Source organism: Gymnogyps californianus, chromosome 16, assembly GCF_018139145.2.
Source record: "Gymnogyps californianus isolate 813 chromosome 16, ASM1813914v2, whole genome shotgun sequence".
NCBI classification, from domain to species: domain Eukaryota; kingdom Metazoa; phylum Chordata; class Aves; order Accipitriformes; family Cathartidae; genus Gymnogyps; species Gymnogyps californianus.
This window is the reverse complement of record NC_059486.1, coordinates 14,991,203-15,011,458: the sequence shown is the minus strand read 5'-3', so window position 1 is coordinate 15,011,458 and position 20,256 is coordinate 14,991,203. Positions and strand designations below refer to the sequence as shown.

Below are 20,256 nucleotides of genomic sequence, written 5' to 3'. Positions count from 1 at the left end.
TAGTGTTTGAAGTAGGATTTTAGGGCTCAGTTTTAAAACCTGCGGAGTGTAATTCCACATCTAATCCTTTTGTATAATTATAGTTCCAAAGTTGTGTATGCAAAGTGGAGATGTAGCAGCCTGCACGTGTGTCATAGCTTGCAAGGAAGTCTTCCTTCAACCGTGCAAGAGTCTGATAGGCAAAGCTGAAACGAGCCGGGAATGACCACTTCTTTTGTAGTTTAGTAAGTGGTTTCTTCCCTCAAGCATCAGGCAAAGATAGTTGGATGTTGCTCCATGTAGCCGGCATCCTGCGTGGAGGAGCAGCGCGTCCTGCCAGGGATTCTGTGCAGCTAGAGGCTAAGCCACCACCAGGTAGGCTTCCTATTCCTTGCTAAAGGCTAATCTGTAAATCTCTTTCAGGAGAAAGAGAAAACCCACGAGGGAGCCCGGCCCATGCGAGCCATTTTCCTCGCTGATGGAAACATCTTCACAACTGGCTTCAGCCGCATGAGCGAACGGCAGCTTGCCCTTTGGAATCCAGTAGGTTCCTGTCCCGTTACTACTTGGCTGTTGCAGTGTCCGTTGAGTTACTAGCCCAGACCTCCAGTCACCTACTATGTTCATATACTTGAGCATATTCCCTCCTCCCCACCCCGCTCCTGCTCAGGCTTCCTCTGCCAGAAGGTATTGCCATTGTTTAGGCTGGATGTTCACTCGGTAAAGGAAATGAGTTCTCTTGTATCGATCCCTGCCTCACCGAGAGCAGCGATGAAGCTGGCAGCTGCACGTTTGAAGGGCCCGAGAAGATGTACACGGAGAGCAGAGTGGCTGCGTGAAGGTCGCGTCATTCTATACGTTACACGTGCAGAGCAAGACAGCAACAATCCCATCACACTGGCACAAGACACTCGCTAGCATGACTGTGTCGCATCTTTCCCCTGACTTGGTGAATTTTCTTGGGTCCTGCTTTTATTGCATTTTGTGATGAAAATGTCCTTGGGGAATGAATAAGCTTGTGAACACTTACAGCATTTGCTGTTGGAACACACAGATCCTTCAGGGTAGTGAAGGCACCGCTGTGTGTTCACTAGCTACAAAGAACTGTTAATAATTTAGATCCTATGGTAACATGAGCTTTTCCATTCTTCATTAACATCACTGGCATTTTTTTATTTCCAGAAAAACATGGAGGAGCCAATAGCCCTTCATGAGATGGACACCAGCAATGGGGTCCTGCTGCCGTTCTACGATCCAGATACCAACATTATTTACTTGTGTGGCAAGGTAAAGAGAAGCTTTTGGAGTGACTGGGTGTGTTTAGAGGGAGACTCCTGTTGAGTGAATGATGCCTGTGAAATGTTCCCCAAGTGTCTCGATTGAGAAAGGTAGAACCAAAAAATTAGCACTGCAGCAATGGTCAGGGCTGCAGACAAATCGGGCTGCTCTGAGATCGGTTTGATCCTCACGCTGCAGCACCATCCAGAGAGCCTGTGAAGGTCTGGTATGTAATTGAATGTTTCGTGGAGATGGATTTACTTAGGTAAAGCTGCTCTTAATGCAACAAGTCAGATACTGTCATCAAAACATCTCTTGTTGGTGTTGACCCAAATGATTGTACGTTAGTGTGGGAGGAAGGTACGTTTTAGATGTTATCCTCCTCATGCTTGAAGATGATGGAGCATGTAGCAACACTCACTGTAATGTTGTGGGGTTAAATAATAGAAAACGAATCACGTGCTCCTTTCTAAAAGCAATTTGTGGGCGTTAAGTGCTCTGAAGTGCCCACTTCTGATGCCACAGCTTTGGACTTCCTACAAATAGGAGCCGAAGACAAGATGAACAAGTAATTACAAAGGAGGATCCATACAAGTACATTCAAGAATCCCATCTTTGTAACAGCTAATGAGAAATACTTGTTTTATATCTGCTACCTCTTCTGCTGTTTCAGAGATACTAGTGTAGTAGAATTGCCTGGAATCAAAGAGAAACCGGTTTATAGCCTTTCTGCCTGACTGTGGCAGAAAGTTTAGCTTTTTCACAAGAGGAGATGTGGAAGTTGACCCCCCCTAGTCTTGAAGTACGAGCTCAGGTCACTGTACCACAGTATTCTGAAGAATAGCACTTCCCGCTGAGAAACTGTTCAGCTCATCTACCTGGGTTACCGTAGGGATCTGCTTTATGGTAGTCCTGCTGATGCCGTATGGATAGCGAGAACACAGCAGTGTGCTGTCTGATAGCGACTGCTGTCAGCAGCCCGAGATGAGACATATTCGACTGGTAAGCAATGGAAGTTTTAGCTTGAAAAAAAAAAAAAGAAAAAATAGCTATAAGGTGTGCATTGCTCTGTGGCGGCCTTCCTGGAAGGAAAGGCTGTTGAGTGAGAGCGATGGCTGCCTAGCCTAGCAGGGAGCAGGCGTGCGGGCCCGGGGAGCGCTGGCCCCTCCAGCCTCTGGAGTGGTTCTCCTTTCATTTCTCGCAGGGTGACAGCAGCATTCGCTACTTTGAGATCACGGACGAGTCCCCCTATGTTCACTACCTCAACACCTTCAGCAGCAAAGAGCCGCAGAGGGGCATGGGGTTCATGCCAAAGAGGGGCCTTGATGTGAACAAGTGTGAGATTGCCAGGTAAGGAGAGAGGCTGTCAGGGTGGGGGGCAGCGTCTTAGCAAGCCGCCCCGTCACAAGCTCAGCCGCTCAGAAATGGAAAGTCCTGCTGCTGGGTGTAGGACCCTGCTGTTGGAAAGAGCTCTCTGCCATGCTATTGCTTCTGCAGTCTTTGTTGGGACGTGTGACGCGAAGCGATACTTCTGCTGGGCATAGCATGATATAACCTGAAAATGAGCTGCAACTTAGGCTGAGTCTGTTTTAAATGAATGAGTGACGTCTAGCAGAATACATTGTCTGCAGAAAACTTAGCATCAGGTCGGTTACAGCCTACGCTGTCAACGTATCGATGATAAACTTTGGGTGCCTAAATCTGGTATCGGTCTCCAGCTCGTACACAGCAAGCGGGTTGGAAGCGGGTTTCAGGGATTTAGAGAGTAATTAAAGCAGCAGTGCAGTGACCAGAGTGCAGCTGGGACTCAGAAAACATGGCAAAGGAAGAAGGCACCTCAGGAAAGCAGGTTTGTGTCACTGCAATGGCTCCTGGCACACCTCTGGTAGGGAACGTGCTGGGTGTTGCCGCTGAAGGCTTTTGATGCTCCTTTGATTATTAATGAAAGCAGGACCCCCTGAAAGGGAGCAGAGCAGGCGCTTGCCTGAGGCACATGAATATTCCAGCAGCAGTGCCCGGTGGTCGGGCTGAGGTCGGTGGAGTTTGTGGCGCTGGCCCAAAGCAGGACGGCAAGGGGTGAGCGGAGCGTGGAGACGCGCGTGAGCGGTGAGCAGAAGGCTGGCTAGCGTGTACCTGTAAATCACTGGTGCGGTGCTTGTCTCGACGGTCCGAGCAGTGGGCTGTGCCTCGCTGACAGCCTGTCCCGGCCAAAGCGCAACCCTCTGAAGTCACCCCGTACCTAAGAGGGGAGCTCTGCACGCACCCAGATCGTTTTCTCCAGCCCTCCGCGCGCAGCCCCGCTGTGACTCCTTGGGGTTGCTCGTTTTCCGTCGCCTCTTGTCTCCTGGTACGCTGCTGTGCGTGAGCGGCAGGACCGAGGCCTCCTTTGCGTGGCGTTGGCTGTCCTCACATCGAAATCACACCTTTTCTTTTTCTTTGAAAGGTTCTTCAAGCTTCACGAGAGGAAATGTGAGCCCATCATCATGACGGTTCCTCGAAAGGTGAGCGCTACCTCCTGGTGATGTGGTTTGAAGCCACCTCGTGCCTTTCAGTCCCAAAGCACTTGACCAATTCATCTCTTCTGGCTTGCAGTCGGACCTCTTCCAGGATGACCTGTACCCTGATACAGCTGGCCCAGAAGCAGCTCTGGAAGCAGAGGAGTGGTTTGAGGGGAAGAACGCCGATCCCCTTCTCATCTCCTTGAAGCATGGGTACATTCCAGGCAAGAACAGGGATCTCAAGGTGGTCAAGAAGAACATACTGGACAACAAGCCTGCCGCAAACAAGAAGAGTGATCTCATAAATGCTCCAAAGAAAGCAGCTGATGCCTCAAACACTGTGAGTAAAATCCACAAGCTTTTGGGGATGGTGGCCTGAGACGTGATTACCGGGGTGCTGCATCTTCAGAAATAGTTATAACGAAGCTCAAGCATGTATGACTCAAGTACCCCGGGACTTGGGTGCCGGTGGGTGACCTGGAGTTGAGGTGGTACTCGTGGTGTTCCAGGCAGGGTTTCTGCGGCTGTGGAAGGTTACTGGGAGTTGTGACACAAAGGAAAGCTTGGCTGGTTGTTCTAGCCACCCACCTGCCTGGGAAAGCTTCTGTGCACCTCTTTTTTGTGTAAAACCCAGCACAGACAGCGGGACAAATGAACCTCAGACTATGCAGATCCAGAAGGAGGTTGTACAAGTCCGTAATTGGGGCCTGTAGCTAACACGGGGTATAGTAATATGCAGAGATGTGGAAGTGACAGCTGTCAGTCAAGTAGGTCCTTAAATGCTGTTAAAGAGCAGATATTGGTCCAGTATGTCCTTGAAGCTTGCACTGCTGCTGCTGGAGATGCTGGTCCATGCCCTGAGCGTCACGACTGCCGCAGTGCCTGTGCCAGGCGTGCGTTACAGACTCGCCCCGCTTGGCCGCGCACCCTGGCACGCTTACGGCTCGCGCGAATCCCATTCAGAGGAGCCCCTTGCTTTGAAAACTCCCGTCTGCAGAGCACGGTCCGGCCAGCTCTCCTAACAAATACATGTCTTGTCTTGTCTTCCAGCAAAACGAAGCCAAATTGGATGAGATTTTGAAAGAGCTGAAATCTATAAAAGACACGATCACCAACCAAGACGAGCGCATTTCCAAGCTGGAGCAGCAGATGGCAAAGATCGCGGACTGAGCGGGGCGAGCGGCGCTGGCCCGGCCGCCAGCCCAGGCACATTCCAGTTCCCCAGTTCGGCAAGCAGCAGTGTGCAGCATTCCAGTACGAGCTTTCCTGTTCTCCTAAATTCACGTCAACGAGAGCTGATGATTAAAAGCCAAGCTTTTTAGTGAAAGATTTTTTTTTTCCTGATGTTTTAATGAATTTATGTGACTGTGTCAAACAAGTCAAAAAGAATAAGTGCTACTTTTACAGTCTTTTTTTTTTTTTTCCAGATGTTATGAATTCTTGAAAACAAATCCATTCTGACTTTTAATGTTGTGCCCAAATATCTTTTTCTAGATTTAGGGACCAATGCCACATTGTTCTTAACCATTTTTTTAAAGTTGCCAAAAAAAAAAAAAAAAGTTGCTTTTTATTTTTCTTATTTGCCACTTTGCAGTATTTGTGTTTTAAATTTAAAGGGACAGCACTGCGTGTGTGTGCGTGTGTGTGCGCGCGTGGTGAGTGTTTCTACTGTTCAGAGAACAAAACTGAAGCTATTTTGTATAAATCTTCAATTTCGAACAATCAGATCGGTTTCCTTTGCAGTGTGGCCGAGGCTGCTGCTGAGACTCCTCAGAGATCGTACGAGCTGCCTTTCCTGCCTCCCTAACGTGTCCCCATCACCACTGTCTGACAGGTTAAAGAAAAAAAACGTAGCTCTGAATGAGGTGACTCGTGCCACAAAATGCCTCCTCTCCTTTTTACACCCTGAAGAACTTTTAAACTAGCGTCATGTTGCCCTTTTAATATACTCCCATGTTTTGGATTCCGCTAGCCGTGTCCAAACGGGCATGTTTTACTTGCTGGGTTTGGTTTTTTTTTTTTTCCCCCTTTATTTTGAGGCAGAAGTTACTTTCATGCAGGAAATGTTTTTATGCTTATCCATGGAGTACAGAGTTTAAGGTGTGCCATGGGAGACGCGAGCCCTGGGACATTTGCAGGCACCGGGTTCCCCGTGGTGTCCGCTTCAGCTGTATGCCTTGCTGTAAATGCTTGTTTCTGCACTCGAGCTGCACCACCACGCTCTTTGGCTCATTGACTTTAAGAAGCTTTTGAAATCGGCGAGCTTGCAATTCTCCGGCCCCTCACATCAGCGCTGATGTTAGAAATTTAGACTCTGCTTCCAAAGCGGCGTTAGCAGTAGCTAGGTGACTTTATCATGACGGGTCTCCAGAAACAAAATGCCTCTGTTATTTTTTATTATAATATTTTTTTTTTTGTCCTCTCTCCATCATTCCTGCCTCACCACCCCACCACGCCGTAAAACTTTGCAGGAAATTACTTGTTCCCGGATCAGATGAGTGACCTCCATCCCCAGAGCCCCTGCACTCCCAGGCCTTCGGAGTGAAAGGGACTGGGGAGGGTGGTTTTGATCCCAGTTTGGAGAACTGGTTTCTCACACGGTCCTTTGAGGTCCTCGGGGGAGAGAGACCCCGTGAGCACGCTGGGCTCGCAGGCTCCTCGTGGAATTTCTTGGATGCCTCAGCTCAGCAAACCTCTGCTCAGGTGGGCTCTCCCCTGTGAGAGGGGGGCTACCAGTGTCGGGGACGGGGCAGGCACGGGTCCCTGCTCGCAGGCTGGGTCCCTGGGGCGTGAAGAGGATCCGTGCCACCCCGGCGAGCTGTGCCAGGCTGGATTGGTGCTGCCCATCCCGGCCCAACCCGTCCCCGCAGTGCCGGGGAGATGTTGGCAACCCGTATTGAATCCAAAGGTGGGCAAAGACTATCGGGTGTCCGAGAGCTATCAGCTGAGGAGCCTCAATACCTGTCCCAGCTGGGGATCGATCCCTGAAGCAGCTCACTGCGTCCCCCACGTGCGTGCACGTCTGTGTGCTTGGGAGCTGCCGCACCAGAGCAGCCTCCCCCCGCCCAGGGCATCCCCGGCGGCTGCCGCTCGGCGGGGGGATGCGTCCCTTCGTCCAGGCTGAAGTGATTCTTTTTTTTTTCCATTAGGTTAGCTAGAAATCCTCAAAATTCTCCGTTTTTTCCAGTGTTTGCATGTTCAGAACTTACAGATTAAGGATTCTCTGTTCTGGAGGGATGTCTGTGTGTGTGAAGGTGAAACCACACCCTCGGGACAGCCAGGCGACGTAGCTGGAGAGGCACGAGAACGGGACGCGAAGAGACAGAGGATGTGTTCTAATTGCATAGCATGAAAGCTTCATAAAAGTGGGTTTTCTTTGTTTTAAGTGGCGAGCACAGCAGGAGGGACGAGCGTCCCCTGCCCTGTGTCCGTGACCGCTGATGCTGGATTCACAGTCCAGATGCTCCGGGATATTTGAATGTTTGGTGACGTTTTTGTATTGCAGTAAATGGCTGAGATGATGTGTAATTTTTTTTTTTTTTTTTTTAAAACCAAAACCAAACGTACTGCTCCCCAAAACGGTGATCTCTGTGTTGATTTGTACGTGTGACTTCAGGGTTGTGTGCTTGGGGACCTTTTGTTTTTTCTAATTGGAGGGAAATAAGTTTTCTGAGTTGCTGGATTGAAATGCCCAGAGGAGATCGGTGTGTGGTAGACGGCCTGAGGAGGGCGGAGGAAAGGCCGCCCTGGTTTTTAGTTTATAGCCTGTATTTTATTTAAATGAACTGATGCCTAGCCAGGCTCAACCGGAGTCAGTGCCTGAAGCTTTTTGTAGCCGTGATATCCCAGAAGAGAACCAGCGAAGTCCTGAAAGATGCGCTCTTATAGAGCGGCCATAGTATCTGTCCAAATATTTGCTTCCATTTTCAAAAGATAAAAGTCATTGATTATAAACTTCCTCTGGTTTGCTTTTTCTTTGACTCTCCGCGTCTTGCACCCACCCGTGCCTGTTAGCATCTGCGCTTTAGATTTTATCAGTAACCAGGTTATTAAATGATGGCACTACCCTTAACCACAGCGATAGAAACCTGGGCGTGTGGGGTTGTGGCTGAGCGGGTTCTGTCCTCTGGGACCGTTCCGCTCTCGTCTGCTCCGTGCCGGGAGAGCCGAGGTCCATCCCCAGGCTCGCACGTGGGCTCGCCGGTGATTTCCCTGTGAGTGAGCCCAAGAGCTTGTCTGGATGCGGGACTCGATGGCACGGACTCGCTGGGGGCAGTCGGGGTAGCTGAGATCGGGGTGGTGTGGTCTCTGGCACTGGCTGGGGGCTGCCCTGGAGCTGGGGGGGGGGGCTCGTTCTGCTCTTTCCCGGCTGAAACCTGCTTCAAGGGTGCAGGAAAGCCTGCAATGGCAAAGAAAGCCCAGGCTGGGAATGGCATCGCTGAGTCCATGCCCAGGTTTGAGAGCCTTCCCCCAGCGCAGCCTCCCCCGGGGCCGCAGCGTTTCACCCTGCATTTCCCAACTGCCTTCAGCTGCCTCCGGCACATCCCGACCCCGGCACGAGCCCCAAGGCCCGGCCGTGCCTGGGGAAGGGACCAGGGATGCTCTCGGAGAGGCGATGCTCCCTGGCCACCCACGCACGCCCTGGACCCATCCCAGGGGATGCTCATCCCTGCGCCGCAGCCGCTCCCCCAGACCTGAACCCCATTTTCTGTGCGCGTTTTCCCACGAGTGACCTGGGGGCGGCAGGAACCGGGAGCCTTTTCCAGCCCCCATAGCCAGGAGATTTTGAGAAGGGATGGGGTGAATCCGGCCCACGGCACTGGGGGGTTCACGGTCCTGCTGGGGGGGGGAGGCGGAGGCAGTGGGGCTGTTTACCCCCCCAGGAAGCAGCCGCAGGGCGTTGCTGCGGATGTGCTCTTGCAGCACCCTTCCTGCGGCTGCACCTCCTGCCTGCAGCCACGCCGGTGCTTGCGGTTAGGGCGGGGTATTTCCCACCCGGTGCAGCGCCATGTGCCCGTGCCACGCAGCTGGGACAATGCCTGGCAGCCCCGCGGCCCCCCAAGAGCTCCTCGATGTCCTGGGGACATCGGTGCCGAGAGAAGGGCCCCGGCACAAGGGCTCTGCAAACACATTGAGCCAGGCCCTCGCACTCCTCTTCTTCCTCCTTGCGTGCAAAGGCCGTTTCCCAGTGTTGGGGTACCTCCATGTCCCCTCTTGGGGCACCACGACCTGCCCCCTCCATCCCGTCTGTGCCCACACCGGGCACGGTGTGGGCTGGCAGCCCTGGCACCAGGTTTGCCGTCACTTCTGCTTTCGGGGCGGCGCAAGCCCCAGCACGCAGCTCGGCGGAGCCGCCGGCGGGGCTGAGCTGGCCAGGGGAGTCCCACGGGGTGCCAAGCACACCAGGGAGGGGCAGGAAGCCCCTTTTTGGGGTGCACCCCACATCCCGGCCAACCCTCGCTGGCGAGCCCCCGGCCCTCGGTGGCCCCGCTCCTGGCGTGACGTCCTTCCCCCGCCGGGCTCTCCAAAACCACAGCCGCTCTTCCGTGCCCGCCTTTCCTTCCCCGCCCGGGCGGGAGGCGCAGGCGGAGGGCAGCCCGCGACGCCCCTCGGGTTTCGGCCGTTGCCCAGCCCCTGGGGCTGCCCTCACGCCCCCGTGCCGGTGCAGCCAGGCCCTCGCTGGTGATGCCTGCCGGCGCTGCAGCTCGGGGTCCCGCCATGTCCCCCGGCAGAGGTGAGCCCTGGCGGTGGGCGGGGGGGGGGGGGTTTGCCGGACCGTGGCTCAGCCCCGGGGATGCTGTGGGTACAAAGGGGATGCTCGGGGTGCCCCTTGGGGCATGTGAGGGTCCCCTGGGGGGTGCCACCCTCCGTGCAGTGCTGGTCCCTGGGGTTTTTAGGAGGTGGGTGGGTGCTTTGGGGATGTGGGAGCCTCCTGGGGATGCTCGGTGCCGGGGGAGCATTGATCTGTGTTTGGATGCTGTTGGGTGCGGGGCTGCAGGGACCTCACTCGCCTCTGCCCACCGGGGGCTGCTGAGGGGGGTATTGGTGATCAACAGATGTAACGGGGGGGGATTTGGGGTGGTTTGCCTCTCCTCCTGCTCCGGCACAGATGCACAGGCACATGGTGGCCTCAGCCAGGGAGCCCCTCGCCAGCCCAGCCGGCGGAGGGGGAGGCCGGGCACCGCGGTGGGTGTCGATCGAAGTGTGTGCGACATCCCTGCGGTTTCATTTCTGCACGGGGAGTCATCCTGCAACTGCCCGTCCTGCAGCAGCCGTCTCCATCACGGCTCGTTTCCCATTTCCAGACACTCAACTTCCTTTTCAAAACTTTCTTCTCAAGCGGAACCGGCGGGGCCGAGCTCCCGCAGGTGGAGGCAGCTCGGCTCTGCCGGCCACGGCTGGAAGAGGTCGGTGTTCACATCCTCCAGGCCCCCAAAACACAGGGCCCCTCTCCGGGAGGGGAGGAGGATGCTTCGCTCGTGTGCGATCCCTCCTTGGGGCCGTTTCCAGCCTGAATGATGGAGCTCAGCATCCTCTCGCAGGGAGCAGGGTCCTTGATTTCATCTGCCCCCTCTGTTCCCCCCACAGGTCCCATGGCGCCAGGCTGGGCCGTGCTGGTGCTGCTGGTGCTGGTGCTGAGCACCCTGCGGGCATGCGGGGCCCTGCCACCGCCGGAGCCGGGGCAGCACCGTGGCATGCAATGGGTCTGGGGGGCAGCCAGGCAGACGCAGGCCGAGCCCCTGCCGCTCTCCCGCAGGAAGAGGGCCGACAGCGAGCAGCATCCCAGTGCCACCACCGCCACGCCGGGGCATGGCCACGCTGCCACCATGATGCCCAGCGGCAACGACACCGATTCCACCAAGCCCGATCCACTGCTGGGCTCTGTGCTGCCGGTGGAGCCTGGCACCACCGCCAGCCCACCCTGGGCACTCGTGGTACCAACCACAGCCAATCCCCTGGACGAGACCAATTCCCCCAAGCCCAACCTGCTGCCGAGCTCTGCACCACCACCAGCACCCAGCACCAACGCCAGCTTGCACCGGGCACTCGCCGTGCCGACCACAGCTGATCCGGAGGATGAGACCGATTCCCCTGATCCCGACCTGCTGCTGAGCCCTGTGCCACCGGCAGCGTCCAGCACCAACGCCAGCCTGCACCGGGCACTCGCAGTGCCGACCACAGCTGATCCGGAGGATGAGACCGATTCCCCTGATCCCGACCTGCTGCTGAGCTCTGTGCCACCGGCAGCGTCCAGTACCAACGCCAGCCTGCACCGGGCACTCGCAGTGCCGACCACAGCTGATCCGGAGGATGAGACCGATTCCCCTGATCCTGACCTGCTGCTGGGCTCTGAGCTGCCGACGGAGCCCAGCACACAGGCAGCATCCCAAAAGAGCATCACCACTGTCCCCAGCCAGCTCACGTTGCCCGGCAAGGAGGGGATGGTGGCCGGTGGCACGGACAGCAGCTCCTCTGCGGGGCCGCACTCGGCGACCCCCCCAGCCCTCAGTCCCACCACCACGGGTTACGAGAAAGTCAAGAAAGCCGGGACTCCCCCCGCGCCGACTCGTTCGGCCCCTTGGGACACAAAGCTCGGAGGGACCACGGTGCCGGTCCCTTGGGACCCCAGCAGGGTGATGAGCAAGTGCCTGCTGGCCATCCTGCTGCTGGCACTGGTGGCCGCCACCTTCATGGTGTGCACGGGGGTGCTGGGCGCCCTGCTCTGGCGGCGGGCGCGGACGGCACACCGCCGGCTCAGCCACACCGAGATGGTCTGCATCTCCTCCCTGCTGCCCGACGGTGAGGTGGCCGCCAACGGCCCCAAGCCCGGCCAGGCCCGGCGGCCGAAGCTGCTGCTCGACGGTGGCTCGGAGGCCGACGGTGACAACCTGACTCTCAGCAGCTTCCTGCCAGAGCACTCCTGAGCCACGGGGACAGGGTCCTGCATCCCAGAGCATCAGGGGACCGACCGGTGCCTGCGCCGTGGGCATGGTGCCCGGTCCCCGGTCCTGCCACGTGTGGAGCCACGGCCAGGGGACCCCCATCCCCTTGGGTTCGTGTTTTAACTTGGACTGGTGTGACGGGGAGCTGCTTTCCCCCGGGGCGAGCTCAGCCCTCGAGGCTGACCCCATTAAAGCGTTACCTGGACATGGTGGTCTCTTCCTGGTGGGGACGGCACCCGTCAGCCCCCCGGCCCCCTCCCCGCTCCACCGCCTGCCCACAGCCCCCTGCCAAAATTTTGCTTCTCCATCCTCCTCCCTCCAGCAGCAGCCCCAGCCTGCCGGGGGGGAGCAGAAACGAAACCCACAGCCACCCCTTCGCCGGGCAGGGGGCCAGACGCCGGGGCGTTGGGGACCGCAGCCCCTGGGACCCCTCCCCGCGTGGGGCTCGGACTCGTACCATGGCGTGGGAGCGGAAAGGGTGGTGGTGCCGGGGCGGAAATGCCGGGGGAGGGGGACGGGGACCGGGACGGGGATGGGTGCGCTCGTGGCGTAACGTGTTCCTGCCCTGTGGTTGCCTGCAGCGAGGTGACGGGATGCCTCCGGGACCGTCGCTGCCCGTCGGGGTGGCCCTGTGGGCTGCCGGTGCACCCAGGGCCCGTTCCTGGTGAGCAAACGGTGGTCGCAGGCTCTCGACCTTGTAGGGCGGCGTTGGCCCGGGCTGTCCCTGCCTGGTTGTGGCTGGGGCCGGGAGGGACGGGGAGAGCAAAGCCATGAGCAGCCACCGAGGGTCCCACCATCTTGCCTGTACCTGGGGGCTGAAGGGGGCTCAGGTTTGCTCCCAGGTCCCACCTCTCCCCTGTGTGCAGGTGTCGGTCACCCCTCGAGCCACCAGCCCGACCTCTTCCCTGTGCCCAGCCCTGGGGGAGCCACCCAAGGGGAGCAGAAATGGCCCAGGACTGTCCCTGCCCTGCCAGGCTCGATGTCCTCACGTTCCCATCCCTGCCCCGGCCAGGCTCAGTGTCCCTGTCCCCACATCCCCATCCCTGCCCCGCCAGACTCAGCATCCCCATCCCCATATCCCCACCCCTGCCCCGGCCAGGCTCAGCATCCGCATCCCCATCCCCATATCCCTACCCCTGCCCCAGTTGGGCTCGGTGTCCCCATCCCTGCATCCCCATCCCTCCATCCCCATCCCTGCGGTGGCCAGGCTCAATGTCCCCATCTCTCCATCCCCACCTCTGCCCTGCCAGATTCAGCATCCCCACGTCCCCATCCCCACGTCCCCACCGGGCAGCTTACACCGCCCTGGATGTTTGCAGCGCACGCTTGGGCAGCGAAGCATTTTGGCACGCACCCGAGGCATCGCTGTGCCACCCCATCCCCGAGCCGAGCCCTGGGTGCGCAGCCACCCCGAAAGCCGCTTTCAGGGCTGGCCGTCCCACGGGTGGGTTGGCAGCGCGGCGGCTCACCTGCACCCCGGCCGCCCCAGCTCCGCCGCCTGTTTACATTCGCGCTGTGCTTCGGATATTTTCCATCTGGGGCCGAGCAGCCTCGCCGGCCCCGCTCCCTCCTGCAAATGTAAATGTTTACGGGTGAGTCAGCGCAGGCGAGGGGATCTGTAGCTGGCGGCGGTGGCCGGTCCCTGGATGGGACGCCCCGGCTCTGGGCTCCCCGGTGATGCCACCCTGCTCTGACCCCACTGTGTCCCCACGCATGGGGATGCCAGCGCCCTGCCGTACCAAAAAGTGGCCGCAGGAGTTCACGGCTCAGCCATAACGGGCACGGAGGTTTATGTGCCTCCGGGCTGTCGGGGCCAGGCTGGGGAACGGGAGCCCACAGGGACCACTGTCACCCCCAGCTCCGCTTTCTCTCAGGCGAAGGGATGCTCCCATCATCCGGCTTCACCCCACAGCGGCTCGTCCAGCCTCTGCCCCCGTCCGGGTGAGGATGAGGCTGGCAGGTCCCGAGAAGGCTGATGGGTGCAGGTCGGAGGGATTGCTCCCGCTCTCGCCCAGCCCGTGCCTGCCTGTGCCTGCCGCTCTGGAGCAGGAGCCCAGCGAGGATAAACTTTCCTCCACCGCCGGAGCGTGAGCTGGCTGCCAGGAGCTGGGAATCGCCCTATTTGGCGTAGTCAGCAGGTCCTGTCGGGCTGCCATCTCCCAGCTCACGGCAGAGGAATCTGCAGGAAGCCAGCGCGGTGTCACAGCAGGATCGGTGCCGTGCCGTGGGAGGGCAACGTGCGGGGCACGGGGCTGCGTGTGGCGCGGGGCTGTGCTGTGTATGGTGCTCTGCACGCCGTGGTGCAGCTCTGCAGGATCAGTCCCCCCCGGGTATTTCGCTGGCACAGCAAAGCACAGCCCAGTGAAGCAAATTACAAGCAGAGCAGGGCCGAAATGTCTCAAATTGCAGGTTTCCTCGGGCCGGCTGTGCCGCGGAGCCGAGCCCTGCGGGTCCCCACGTTCCAGCTACCCCAAATTACAAAGCGGGGCCCGGGCGGCACAGCCCTGCCCGGTGCCGAGGGGCCGAGCCCTCCCCAGCCGCAGGCAAAAATGGCATCGTAATGGCCGGTGTGCGCTGGCACCGGGGGCTGCCTGTCCCTGTGCCTCCGCCGCCCCGGGAAGAGCCCAGGGCAGGGACGGGGACCCTGGGTGGGAGTGGTGGGGACCACGACTGGGGAAGGGTGGGGACCCTGGGTGAGGAAGGATGGGGACCCTGGATGAGGAGGGAGGGGGACCGTGGATGAGGAGGGATGGGGACCCTGGGCAGGGACAGATGGGGACCCTGGGCAAGGAAGGATGGGGACCCTGGATGAGGAGGGATGGGGACCGTGGACGAGGAGGGATGGGAACCCTGGGCAGGGACGGATGGGGACCCTGGGCAAGGAGGGATGGGGACCCTGGGCAGGGACGGATGGGGACCCTGGACAAGGAGGGATGGGGACCCTGGACAAGGAGGGTCAGCCCAGCGCCAGCATCACTGGGTGCATGGGAGGGAGGGGAAATCCCATCCCCATCCCCATCTGGGCTGCAGGAGCGAGTCCGGATGCAGCCGCCGGCGCTCCTCCAGGCTGGCTCGCCTCAGCAGCGCGGCCGCCCTCGCACCCCCTGGCCTCCCCTCGCCTTTCCCCCTTCCCCTCTAAGATTTCAGCGCTGATCGCTTAAGGCCGGGAAAAGCCGCCCCAGCAGCTGCGCGGAGCCGCCGGCTGCAGGCAGACGGCCGGACCCGTTATTTCTGGGAGCCACGATTACGTTTGGCGACGCCGGGAGAAACCCAAACGGCGCCGGTTCCCCTCCGGCTTCCCGGTGCCAGTGGCGATGGGGACAGGCACCCTCGCAGACCCCGGGTGCTGGCGCTGGCTTTTTTTGGGGGGGGATCTGGCCGGGTCCCCAGGGAGGCGCAGAGGCGAATAGCAAGAGGATGAGGTCACCCGCCGGCAGCGGCTGCAGCCTCTTGAGCAACGTCAGCCCAAGCGGAGGGGAGCACGGGGGGCTGGGACCCCCGGCCTGGAGACCATGCCCTGGGGAGCTGTGCGGCTGCCGCCGCTGCACTGGCCTGGGGAAGCCCAGGGGCGGTTTTCTGCACCCCTGCCTGTACCTCTGCCTGCACCCCGAGGCAGAGGTGCCTGTGCTGGAGCATTTCCAGGCTGGGACGTTTAGGTAATGGTCTCCTGAAATCATGGCAGGGGGGCTCCCAAGCCCTGTTTGCCCCCGTGCCACACTGCCAGCCCCCAATAATGCTGGGGCACCGAACCCGAAACCCTCACCGTCCCCCTCAGACGCTGGGTGCTCTGTGGCCTCGGTAGCCGTGCCCCCCTGGCTCGTGCCCGCTCCCAGGCAGGGCAGCAGGGTTTGGGCTTGCAGGGCTGGGCACAGGAGCAGGATCTGGCCCCGGGCTGGGGTGATGAGGGGCCCAGGAAAGGCAGCTGGGTGGGGGCCATGCTTGGTCCTGGCACGGCATCGCCGGGAGGCATTTTGGGGGTGCCAGCACCACTGTCCCGCCATGGTGGCTCAGCCACGTGGCCAGGGGACGGGGTTTTACCTCCACCCTCGTGGATAAAAACACCTTTGCAACACCCCCCCCCCCACCTTGTGACCCTCTTCCTCACTTGCACCCCAAAAAGCGGCTCCTTCCAACAGCGCTGCTGGGATGACGGGGGGGGACCGGGGCTCCCCCCTTCGCTGGCAGCGCAAAAGGCTGGGAAGCTCCCCCAGCCCCCAGCTGGATTTCAACTGGGAGGGGGCTGGGGGCCGCCTGCCCCTCACCGGCCTCCTGCAATCCCTCCCCAAACCGGCCCTAATGAGAACAAGCTGGTCCCGGGCTGCGGCACAGGAGGAGGAGGAGGAGAAAGAGGAGGAGGAGGAGGAGGAGGAGGAGGAGGAGGAGAAGGAGAAGGAGAAGGAGAAGGAGAAGGAAGAGGAGGAGGAGGAGAAGAAGGAGAAGGAGAAGGAGAAGGAGAAGGAGAAGGAGAAGGAGGAGACTCCATCCCAGCAGGCAGCAGAAAGGGGCACGAGGACGTGAGGTGTGTGGGACAGACCCCCGTCCTCCCGGCTCCCTCCCGCCGACGCGGTGGCTGCAGGCGAGGTGAGGATCACACTGGCAATGCCAGCCTACCCCCCAGTTTTGGGGTAGCTCCCAAGTGGGGTGCAGGTTGCCCCACGGCTGGGGGTGCTGTGGCGAGGGCTGGGCATGGTCCCCGCGGTGGGACGTGGGATGGAGCCGGCCCCGCGGCCGTGCGCCCGGGCACGGTTTGGAGGATGCTGTGCCTGGACAACATCAAAATTGTGAATTTCCTGAGCGTTTGGGGAGCGGAGGGAAGCGGAACGGGGTTCGCCTGCATCCGGCAAAGCCGGAGCCGGGGACGCACTGTTGGTCTGGGGGTGGGTGAGGATGGGGAAGGGATGGGATGGGATGGGATGGGGATAGGGACGGAGGGCTGGCAACAGCCATGGTGACAGGCCCTGCTCTTGGCACTGGTTTGGGCTTCGGTCAGCCCCTCCGTAGCCGTGGCTGCTCATCGGCTCCGCTTGCTAATGGCAAATTAATGCCTTCACCTTCCCCGGGACCCCTCTCCCTGCCGCAGCCGAGGGGCCCCTCTCCGCAGCAAAGGCAGCGGAGGGGGAGGATGACAGGGATCGTCCCAGCCCCCCCAAAAACCCTCGTCCTGGCAGTGCCGCTGTTACCGCAGCGAGCCCAGAGCCCACGGCAGCGGCAACGCCTGCGGCAAGCTGGGAGGGTCGGGGGTCCGGGGGTCTGGGGGCACCTCCCGCCTCCGCTGCCATTTGTTTGCTCTGGTTTAATGCAAACCAGATTTTGCAGCCGGGAAGGAGCCTGAAAGCCAAGTCCCGCTGCTGGAGTCCCTCCCGGTTTGCAGTGCTGCTGGTTTGGGTTTGTTTGGGGGGAAAATGGGAGGCGGGTTGGGATTCGGGGGGGCCCGAGGTTGGGGGAATTGTCCCAGGGGGGTCACCACCGACGGACCCAGGGAGCTGGTTCGTGAGACCTTCCCGTGGGGCCATGCGGAGCGGGAGAGCTCTGGGAACGGCTCGATGGCGTTACGTGGCGCGGCGCAGCCGAAACGCGCTGCCGTCCCCCGGCAACGTGCCGCGACGTGCTGGGGACGGTCGCACCCCGCTCCTGAACCCCGCGGGGGTGCAGAGCCCGGCCGGGGGGGGGGGTCTCGCCCCGGCTTATCGCTTCGGGCTGTGTGCGGGGATGGGGAACACTCGTCCCATGTCCTACAACGCATCGTGGGCTGTGGCTGCCGGTGTGGGGCAGATCCGGCCCCATCCAGCACAGAGGAGCACGGCACGGTGTGGGGACAGAGCTGGCCTTCACCGGGGATGCTCGGGCAGCTGGGCCCCCCGGGACCCCCTGTTCACTGCACCCCAGCTCCAGGGCTGCCCCTTTGCAAAGGCTCTGGGGGGTCCCGCGCCCCGTCCCGGCACTGCTCAGCCGCCGCAGCGGCACCGGGGTGAAATCCTGCCACCAACCTATTTTTAGCCGCGCTCAAGCTGGGAATCGTTTGTAACGGTCCACGCCAGGAGGAGCGGTTGGGAAATGCCGTTCGCGCTGGCGGCCGGCCCCTCTGCAGCGTCGCCTGTGTCAAAGTTTCCACTGGAAACCTCAATTTTTGAGGAATTTTCTAATCAGCCAAATGACCGTTGTCTCAAGCCGGTCGTTGGCAGCGGCCCCGGTCCCCTCGCCGTGCATGCAGCGTTCCCCAGGCTTGAGCAATTCGGTTCAGCTGGTTTCCATCTATTTTTGCAGTGCGTCGTTGCAAAACAAACGCAGACCCTTGCTCGGCGTCGGGGCGAGGAAACTGGAGCTGCGTTTTGCTTTTCTTAAGGAAATTCAGCTGGGTGAATAAGCGAGCACCCGAGCTAACCGTCGGTGGTTCGACGCTTGTGCTTGTCCCTCTGTGCCAGAACCGCACGCGGGACTCGGGGTGGGTGCACCGTGGGGCTTCGCTTGGGGTAGAGCTCGGGGGTCTCACTCCATCGGGGTGTTAACGTTTCGCCCTCCCCTCTGCATCCCGCAGGCCGCCGTGCACGAGCCCCGGGGGAGATGATGGCGGTGCGGCTGGCGATGGGTGCGTGGCTGCTGCTGCTGCTGCTGCTGGCGGCGGCCCCGGTGCGCTCGGCAGCACCCCGGCACGCCGCGGTGCTGCCCGACGGCGGGGGCAGCGGGGACGGTGAGGAGGTCTCGGCCGCGCCGCCTGTCCGCCGCGTGACGCCGGGGACCGGCCCGACGGTGGGGGACGCGGCGGGGACCACAGTCACCAACAGCTCGGCGCCGGGCGGCATGCTGGACGGGCTGGTGGACTTCTTCAAGGAGTACATGCTGCTGGTGGTGGTGGTGGGCTCGCTGGCCTTCGTCCTCCTCTTCATCATCTGCGCCGCCGTCATCGTCCGGCAGAAGCACAAGGCGTCCGCCTACTACCCCTCCTCCTTCCCCAAGAAGAAGTACGTGGACCAGCGGGACAAGGCAGGGGGGGCCCGGGCTTTCAGCGAGGTGCCCGAGAAAGCCCCCGACCCCGGTGCCGAGGAACCCCTCGACTGCAGCCGGCAGCTGCAGGCAGACATCCTCGCTGCTGCCCAGAACCTCAAATCCCCCCCCAAGGCGCCGCTGGCCAACGGGGCCCGGGGGGAGCAGAAACCCCCCCTGAGGAGGAGGAGGAGGAAGAAGGAAGCAAAAAGTCGGGAGATGAGCAACCTGCCGAGCCCCCTCCCCAAAATCCAGGCGCCGAGGAAGCGGTGGGTGCAACAGGAGTGGGGGGCGAGGGGACCCCTGACGTGCCTCAGGATGGCCCCCCGGCCCCCCCCGGCATCTAGGGCAGGGACCCGGTCCCGGGCGAGCCCGAGGAGCCGCCGGCTCAGGGGACGCCCCGCAGACATGCGATGGACGTGGTGGTTTGGTGCTCCATACATATGTGGCGCCTTAAGGAAGCCCCAATGAAGCCCCCCGCTCCCCCCCGACTCCCCCCCCCCCGGGGCTCACCAACCCTCGTGGGACACTGTGGCAAAGCCATGGGGTTTTTTGGCAGATGGCGTTTTTCCACAGTGCTGGAGTGCCGTCAGCCCCATCGCTCCTGCTGCCCAAGGGGCTTTTCCCACCCCCGGGCACTGGGTGGGTGCATCCCCCCCCTCCCCAGCTCCGGCTCTGCCCCCTCCCGGTGCTGTGCCGGGCAGCCCTCAGCCTCCGCCACGCACCGCCAGCTTTCTCCCAAAAGTTATTTTACTAATTAGCGGCATCGTGGTCCGTGCCGGGTGCCTGGCCGGGAGCTGCATCCCTCCGGGCAGAGGCGTGGGACCATGGCCGGGGGGGTCTGTGCAGCAGCCCCCCCAGACACACTCCCCGGGGAGGGGGGCAGGGGCTCGCCGCGACCTTGGGCACCACAGGCCGGCTTTGCTGATCACTGTGGCCACCAAGGACGGGATGACCTTGTCCGTCCTTGCCCAGCTAAAGGGAGAAGGGAAGAGGACTTAGTGGCAAGACCCATCCTTTTGTTTTTCTGCCCCAAAGCCGTGACCTGAGGGCAGCCCAGAGCCCAGCTGGACTTTGGCCTTCTTTTCTTAACCCCTTCAGCTAGTAATAAAGACGTTTCCTACGCAGATCTCCTCTCCTGTGTGTTTCTGCAGCTTGCGGGGTGGCCGAGGCACAGTCCCCATATCCGTTTGCTCCTTCAGGGCCCTCCCTGCATCGCGCTGGTGTTGGGGTGCAACCGGTTTCGGCTCCAGCCCTACCGGGGTCCACGCATGTCCCCAGAGCCCGGCAGGAGCAGCCGGCATGGCCGTGCTTCGGGGTGAAGGTTATCTGTGTGGGTGAAACCCCGGGGGCCGGAGGACGCGCTTATCGCTCACAAAATCTGTACAGCGACACGCCGTTTCTGGGAAATTTTTATCTCGCACCCCGCAGCCAAGGGCGGGGGGGCCGCGGCGCTGCCGCACGCCTCGGCACCGGGACACGGCTGCGCCCGGCAGGGATGGCAAGCGAAACCTGGAAGGGGAAAGAGGCTTTTCTGCCTGGAAGGTAACACATCCCCATGTCCCTGTATCCGTTCA

The 20,256-nt window shown here is 60.5% G+C and overlaps 3 protein-coding genes across 6 annotated transcripts in view; all 3 read left to right on the top strand.

The window, feature by feature from the left end:
• Positions 1 to 7,713, top strand: part of CORO1C (coronin 1C) — a 54,935-nt gene extending 47,222 nt beyond the window's left edge. For all 4 annotated transcript variants that reach the window (XM_050906997.1, XM_050906999.1, XM_050906998.1 and 1 more), the window contains exons 6-11: positions 403 to 522; positions 1,162 to 1,266; positions 2,462 to 2,607; positions 3,701 to 3,758; positions 3,850 to 4,095; positions 4,806 to 7,713. In XM_050906997.1, the coding sequence (XP_050762954.1) occupies positions 403 to 522; positions 1,162 to 1,266; positions 2,462 to 2,607; positions 3,701 to 3,758; positions 3,850 to 4,095; positions 4,806 to 4,925 (795 nt within the window). In that variant the 3' untranslated portion in view covers positions 4,926 to 7,713. The remainder of the gene's footprint in view (positions 1 to 402; positions 523 to 1,161; positions 1,267 to 2,461; positions 2,608 to 3,700; positions 3,759 to 3,849; positions 4,096 to 4,805) is intronic.
• Positions 7,714 to 9,473: 1,760 nt separating this feature from the next.
• SELPLG (selectin P ligand) lies at positions 9,474 to 11,892 on the top strand. The gene is made up of 2 exons (XM_050906906.1): positions 9,474 to 9,489; positions 10,344 to 11,892. Exons 1-2 carry the CDS (start codon positions 9,474 to 9,476, stop codon positions 11,678 to 11,680), a joined length of 1,353 nt encoding a protein of 450 aa, XP_050762863.1. The 3' UTR covers positions 11,681 to 11,892.
• Positions 11,893 to 16,155: 4,263 nt separating this feature from the next.
• Positions 16,156 to 19,806, top strand: TMEM119 (transmembrane protein 119). The gene is made up of 2 exons (XM_050907001.1): positions 16,156 to 16,279; positions 18,234 to 19,806. The coding sequence occupies exon 2, from the start codon at positions 18,260 to 18,262 to the stop codon at positions 19,148 to 19,150; it is 891 nt and encodes a 296-aa protein (XP_050762958.1). The 5' UTR covers positions 16,156 to 16,279; positions 18,234 to 18,259; the 3' UTR covers positions 19,151 to 19,806.
• Positions 19,807 to 20,256: the final 450 nt, after the last annotated feature.